This window comes from Palaemon carinicauda, chromosome 45, assembly GCF_036898095.1.
Source record: "Palaemon carinicauda isolate YSFRI2023 chromosome 45, ASM3689809v2, whole genome shotgun sequence".
NCBI classification, from domain to species: domain Eukaryota; kingdom Metazoa; phylum Arthropoda; class Malacostraca; order Decapoda; family Palaemonidae; genus Palaemon; species Palaemon carinicauda.
In genome coordinates, this window is record NC_090769.1 from 43,700,162 (window position 1) to 43,707,807 (window position 7,646).

Sequence of the window (7,646 nt, forward strand, 5' to 3'; positions counted from 1 at the left end):
TACAGTCCTCAAAGGGAAAATCAAAGCAATTCATAACAGTATAATGAAATGGAGAATTAATTGTAGGTTACTTTGAAAATGAAAGGTTGATTAGCATGATACTATAAATATATACTTTATTCACATATTAGTCTTATGTAAGAACTGCAATGGGTCAGCAAATGAAAATATTGATGTTAACCTACCGTGGCCCCCCTTAGGGCCGATAATAGTCGCACGGGTATTAGTCTAACAACCACACTCCTAGGCCTAACCTATTAGACTACTAACATGAACTATGCATTACTAAGAAATAGAATGTGGGTTAGTTTAACCTAACACAAGATCAAACGATCATGCATGATATTGAATGCTCGGCAACAATACCGTACCATATAGCGTAAAACACACTACTGTGAAATAAATAAATGGCCTCTAGAGCATGTAAGCCATCACAACTAGAGGTATGTAACTATCCTCAGATGAGGACACTATGCTTGCTATCAACTGGAATAGATGACTATATCAACAGGCCCCTCACATATACTCAACTATCCCCTAACGATAATATAATAAACTCGGAGTGTATTCACTGCTAAAAACCCGGCGACAACAGGTGCCAAATAAGTCGAGATGTTCACTCGGGCACGTTTGTAATAAGACGACAAAATTGTCGGGATTTCTCCCATACCTTAACCCTTAAGCCAATGTTCGTATGTTTAATACAATTATGAAATAAATACTTGGACGTAAGGTAGTTAAGAGAGGGGGGGAGGGGCATTTCTAGATGGAAAAAGATAATGAATAACAATATAATGATACAATAACTGGATTATTAATATCTTCAATAACCAGTTATTTTCTATACAATTAATGTTGAAGTCGAATCAGAACTCTGAAGTCCGAACACAACTTCCAACAAAAGAACACGTTTTCAAAGAAAACTTGATAATTTTAATGAAATAAGAACATCCTTATATTGTTACAATAATAATAAACTCCAATAATGAAATAAATCTATATTTCAAATATTAAATATACTGGAAATCAAGAACAAGAAATAAAATAATGGAGACCTTTCATGTGACGTCATCAGACGACTACTAACAGCAGAACTGATTCTGTTGAGTCGAACATTCGACACACACTCCCAACAAGCAAATAAATTCAAAACTTTAAATTTGATCATTATCAATAAGATATTGACGGAGCTTGGCAGCTTTTAAAGCTGCTTTCCTTAAAGGACGCACTTCACTCACACTATCTCCATGAATCTGTTTGGTTTCACCACTAACGTTAGGTTGTGATTCTTCACCCTGCGCTATTGTGGAGTTTATAAGTGGCGAGTGGATTTCCAAAGGAACCAATTTGTCTATGGTACGCTTACTTATAGATCCATTGTACAGAACATCCACTACTCTTATGATGTTTTCTTTATCTGGATACAATTTAACAATACGACCTAAGGGCCACTCATGTTGCGGACCTGGCCGTTCAACAATAACTACGTCCCCTACAAGTGGAGCTTTATCCTGACATGCTTGTGAGCCACCGTAATGTTTCTCACGTAATGCAGTTAAGTATTCATTTCTCCACATATTTTCAAAGTGGTTAAGAATAACAGACACTTGGCTGTAACGTTTATTGAATTCACTATGAACCAAAAAGTTTGGATCTTCTTGACTATCTAGCACTACTGATGGCATAGGATTTATGATCCTACCACACCATAAATGAATTGGGGCAAGAGGTTCGATGGGAGTTTCTGCATCTATGTAAGTTAAGGGACGATTATTCAATTTACACTGAATTTCCTTCAACACAGTTTCTAATTCATCTGCATTAACTCTTTTCTTGAACAGTACCTTATTTAGACAGGACTTGGTTAGTCCAATGAGGCGTTCATAGAATCCCCCCTGCCAAGGAGCACGGGGTGCAATGAACCTCCATTGTATATTATTAACAGCCATATATTCCTTTACATCTCTTTGCATCAACAATTGATCAAAAAATTTGGCACTGGCCAAGAAATTACTACCATTTTCAGAAATCACAGTGACAGGGGCAGAAATAGATAGCACAAAATCGTCTAAAAATATTAATGAACGTTAATGCACTCATGTTACATGCTAACTCTAAATGAACTAGTCTTGATGCAGTACATGTAAAAAGTACTATATAATATTTATGAGGTTTACCATCTTCAGTTTTGATTATGGTAATGGGACCTGAAAAATCAATACCAGTATGAAAAAATGGCCGTGTAAATTGAACTCTTACAGCTGGAAGTGGAGGAGGACCAGGGTAATCAAATCTCCTACCTTCAATTCTCTTACAATTTACACAATGTCTTAAGAACTTCTTAATGGTTGATATCACCTTTGGTATCCAATATTGTCTGCGAAGATAGTACAAAGTTTCTTTAACTCCACCATGCAGACATTTTTCATGAGCAAAATCAATTAAGAGATTAGTTAAATGACTCTTGGAAGGTATTAAGACAGGAAATTTGGTACTCTGGTCTAAATTCGAATGGTGTAGTCTACCACGACTATGAATAAGACTAGTAGACTCATCATAGTAAAAACCTATATCTTTAATAAATTGCAATTTATCCTGCTCAAGACCGTTCAATTCCTTCCTAAGGAAGGCACAAATTCTGGGATAATGTGTATCTTGAACATATCTGATCCAATGCACAAGAGGATCGACTAATCTAATACCAGATTTAACACACATAATGAAATTATAAACAATTCTAGTAACATTCAACAACTTCCTCAGCGATGAGTAGTTACTATAATAAAAAATAGGTTCTGGAATAGGCACTTCAGGAACAATCTCTGAAACAATTTCACAAATCATTACTAAAAATCTCTGTTCAGGCCATTTTTCAGGACAGGATAACCATGAAGGTCCATGGGTCCATAAACGAGACTTACGAAACTGAGTAATACTAATACCCCTTGTTAGGAGATCTGCAGGGTTCTCTTTGGTGGATACATATAAAACGTTGAAAGAGGATCCTATTTCCTTTATCTGAGCTACTCTATTTTGAATGGAGGTAATTTTACATTTATTATTTTTAAGCCATTGGAGAGCAACTTCTGAGTCTGACCAAATTATGACTTCTTCAATAAAGAAATGATGAAAAAGGTCTCTGATACAGCATGCAAATTGAGTACCTAACTGTAATGCCGTTATTTCTAGCTGAGGTATAATACGAGTTTTCAGTGGCGTTACTCTGGCCTTGCTAGCTACAAAATTAGATTGATTGTTATTACTGAGATAACAAACTGCACCATAGGCAGTAGTACTGGCATCTACAAAAACATGAAGTCTATAAGAGTCTCCCATCCAACAGATACATCTAGGAAATTTGAAGGTTGGGAGCTCTGATAATTCACAAGCCAAAGTATTCCATCTGTCAAGAAATGAGGGTGGTAATTTTACATCCCAACCAATATTTTCTTTCCATGCTTCTTGAATTAATATCTTCCCTTTAATCAAAATAGGCACACACATACCCAAAGGGTCAAAACAAGAAGATACAAGAGACAGTAATTGTCTCTTCGTAACATACTGTAATGTTTCCAATTTACACAGATTTACAAATAATGAATCACTTGAAAGTTCCCAATTTAAACCTAATATTTTGTCCACAAGTGGAAATTCCAATGACTCCTCTGTACTCTGGCTTATATGATCCTTAAGTAATTTTGAATTACTGTTCCATTGTCTCAGATTCATTCCAGCCTTACTCATTTCAACATTGGCCACATCATATAATTCCACCAACTGCTGTTCATTATCAGCATTGTGCTGAAAATTATCCACATAAAAACTAGATAATAGAACACCTGAATAGGGTGAATGTGATATTTGAAAATGATACTGTAAGGTCATCTGCAATAAAAAAGGGCTGAAAGTAGCACCAAAGAGAACTGATTTAAACCTATATGTTTTTACTCTACTATTTTCGTCAAATGGATCTTCTAACCACAAAAATCTAGTAAAATCTCTGTGATGCTGTTGCAATCCAATCTGCAGAAAGGCCTTCTCAATATCTGCTATGCAGGCAAATTTATTCATTCTAAACCCAACTAACACATCAAATAATTTCTCCGTTAATGACGGACCGGTCATGAGACAATCATTCAATGAAGCGGAGGATTTACTCGGCTTTGCACTACAATTATACACCACTCTAAGGGGTGTAGTGGAGGAGTTCTTTCTGACTGCATGATGTGGAAGATAGTGGGTGTTGGGACTTATTACAGGATTTTCAACCTCCTCAATAAAACCCAACTTTAATTGTTCCTTGATTATGTTATCATAACATTTCAAATGATCTGGTTGATGCTGGAACCTTTTTAGTTGATTATACATTTGACCTAATGCTACATTATAATTAGTTGGGAGAAAAGGATGATTATGCTTGAATGGTAATTCCCCCCAGTATCTTCCATTTCTATGCAAAACAGTAGTTTCATATTTTGAAATAGTTTCTACATCACTTGGCGAAACTTGTGAAGGAATGATTCCAACCACATCAAGATCCCACAATTTATGCACAGGAAGAGTATCATCAACCACGGCAGAGCTTATTGTGCGAGGATCAACCAACAATGGAGCATTTTCTCCTAACTCGACACTCACTCCAGCAACAAGGGCACTATTACAATGAATATGATCCATACCTCTATGTGGAATGAGGCCATAAATTAAATAGCCACCTGGAGATTCAAGTAAATCTACATTATTCACTTGTCTCATATCTGATAAATAATTTCCCAGGAAATCTGCACCTATAAGCATTTTTATATTGTCAATTTTATCTGATTTTATATCTCTATCTGCAAGATGATAACCTATCTTATCAAGATATCTCATCGTGTCACAAAGGCCAGGAGTTATTATCGGTTCAGGCATATCCTTCACAACAATCAATGATACTCTCTTTTTCCTATTTCCCAAAGAAACTACAGGGTTAACAATCTCATAATCCCTGGAATCACCCATACCATCAAAACTATTCAAAATCATATTTACAGTAGAAACTGTTCTGAGGCTTAACTTATTGGCCAAATCTTTATGAATGAAGGAACGCTGACTTCCACTATCAAAGAGGCACCTGACTGAGATTAACTGACCATCTTCTGATCTAACAGTTACCATTGCAGTAGGAAGAGCTACACTATAGTTTTGATGAGAAGACTGTTTATTAATTATAGACATCACTTGATTCGTTGTTACAGGGTCACCATTCAATTTATCACTGTTAATATCCTTACTAGTTACTGTGGACTTACCAATATTTGGAGTACCAACTGAACCTGGAGAACTAATACAAAGGAACGAATAATGTTTTCCTTTTCTACAATGAGGACACATATTAAGAATGGTGGCACACTCAGTTGACTGATGTACCTTAGTACATTTAATACATCGATTCAATACCTTCAACCTTTCCCTCCTAGCATTTAGAGAGCTATAAATCGTACAGTCAAAGGGTCTATGTTTTCCCTTACAATATATGCAAGAATAATTACTAAGTGTAGTGTAAGTACCTACAGTACTTGAACCCTTAAATGGAGATGAAGGTTTTGCTGGTGACTGGAAACGAATTTTATTGACTTCTGGTGTTCCCTTATTAGCACTCCCTTTATTTTCATGTTCCATAAAATTTAATAAGTGTTGAAGACCTTCCTTTATCTGACTTACACTAAAGTACATGGTTTTATAAAGACCAAACATAAAATCTTCTACCTCTTTTGGTAGTTTTAACACAATAAGTTCCCTCAATATCATCTCATTTGACGACACATCAATCTCAGAATCATGACCTATTTGCATGAGTAAGTTCTCCAAATCAACCTTAAAATCAAATATTTCACTTCTAACATATTTAGGCTTCCCTAAATTAATCAAAGACCTAAGTAAAGTTCGCCTTATCTTCTTTGGATCCCCATACATTTCAGTTAGCGCCTTAATGGCATCACCATAATCAGAAGCTTCACCCTTAAAACCTGCAAGTAGCTTTTGAGCATTGCCCTTAATACATTGGGTTAGATATACATATTTAGTAACATCATCTATGTCCTTCTTTAAATGAATAGATGTACTAAATTGATTCCAAAATCTAGTCCAGTCTAGAGGGTCTCCTGAAAACTCTTTCAATTTTATTTCAGGCAACTTTACCTTAATCATAGAATTAGTACTACCATGCGGATTACTCTGAGAGATTGGGGAAAATTGTTTCATATACAATGACAGCTTAAGTTGAATTTCATGATATTTATCTTGGAGGTCAATCTGTCTAGCCTCCCTCTCATCATGACCACTTTCATCAATATATTTATCAACAAATATGTCCCATCGAGATTCGTAACTGTTCCACCTTTTCTCTAAAGAAGCACTTTGAAGTTCCAAATAGCGAACTCCTGCATCACTGGTTGGAGCATCGGTCATATAATTTAGACCTCGCGTGATATGACCACGCAAACTGGTCAGTGACCTGTATTCAGCCTCCATTGTCATATCTATAGCAACTTTTGCACAATAAACATATAATAAATATCTAACCAGAATTAGGTTAGGTTAATCACAAATTCAAAGAATATATATATATATATAATATTGAAGTATGTGAAAGTGACATGATGATTGCCAATAATAGAAAGGGTTGCAAAAAACGTTAAGGAACCAACTATATGATCCGGTTCGAAGGACCATTTTTAATCTTACTGTGGAGGAAAGTTGGATAATTCAACTACACAATAAAATAAAAAGAATTAATGTTACTCGGATAAAATGGAGTATAACATTTCCATTAGGCAACTAGTAAAAGGGGGTGAGGCAAATCAACAAGTGTCTCTTTCACATACCTCACAATGCTGAGAAGATCAATCGAATAATTCATAATGGGAGTAAATATATCCGCATTTATCTTTCAGGAAAACCCAATTTAGTCATCGTTCCTGAAACAACAAAACATACCACAAAGCATCATGCAAATCAAACTTATACAAATTTGGCATATATTACATATTGACAGAAATCCAACCCATTACAGTCCTCAAAGGGAAAATCAAAGCAATTCATAACAGTATAATGAAATGGAGAATTAATTGTAGGTTACTTTGAAAATGAAAGGTTGATTAGCATGATACTATAAATATATACTTTATTCACATATTAGTCTTATGTAAGAACTGCAATGGGTCAGCAAATGAAAATATTGATGTTAACCTACCGTGGCCCCCCTTAGGGCCGATAATAGTCGCACGGGTATTAGTCTAACAACCACACTCCTAGGCCTAACCTATTAGACTACTAACATGAACTATGCATTACTAAGAAATAGAATGTGGGTTAGTTTAACCTAACACAAGATCAAACGATCATGCATGATATTGAATGCTCGGCAACAATACCGTACCATATAGCGTAAAACACACTACTGTGAAATAAATAAATGGCCTCTAGAGCATGTAAGCCATCACAACTAGAGGTATGTAACTATCCTCAGATGAGGACACTATGCTTGCTATCAACTGGAATAGATGACTATATCAACAGGCCCCTCACATATACTCAACTATCCCCTAACGATAATATAATAAACTCGGAGTGTATTCACTGCTAAAAACCCGGCGACAACAGGT

At 35.6% G+C, this 7,646-nt stretch overlaps 1 protein-coding gene across 1 annotated transcript; it reads right to left on the reverse strand.

The window, feature by feature from the left end:
- Positions 1 to 1,154: 1,154 nt before the first annotated feature.
- LOC137634893 (uncharacterized) lies at positions 1,155 to 6,513 on the reverse strand. The gene is made up of 3 exons (XM_068367441.1): positions 3,741 to 6,513; positions 2,922 to 3,110; positions 1,155 to 2,068 (listed from the first exon to the last, which is right to left on the reverse strand). The coding sequence occupies exons 1-3, from the start codon at positions 6,511 to 6,513 to the stop codon at positions 1,155 to 1,157; spliced, it is 3,876 nt and encodes a 1,291-aa protein (XP_068223542.1).
- Positions 6,514 to 7,646: the final 1,133 nt, after the last annotated feature.

What these genes read in the sequence shown, in the direction of transcription:
- LOC137634893 (XM_068367441.1), bottom strand. Translation starts at nt 6,513, where the DNA reads ATGGAGGCTGAATACAGGTCACTGACCAGTTTGCGTGGTCATATCACG. An exon ending in TGTGGCCAATGTTGAAATGA is followed by an intron (nt 3,111 to 3,740) that starts GTAAGGCTGGAA and finishes TCTTTATTGAAG; the next exon opens with AAGTCATAATTTGGTCAGAC. An exon ending in TATTAGTATTACTCAGTTTC is followed by an intron (nt 2,069 to 2,921) that starts GTAAGTCTCGTT and finishes TAATATTTTTAG; the next exon opens with ACGATTTTGTGCTATCTATT.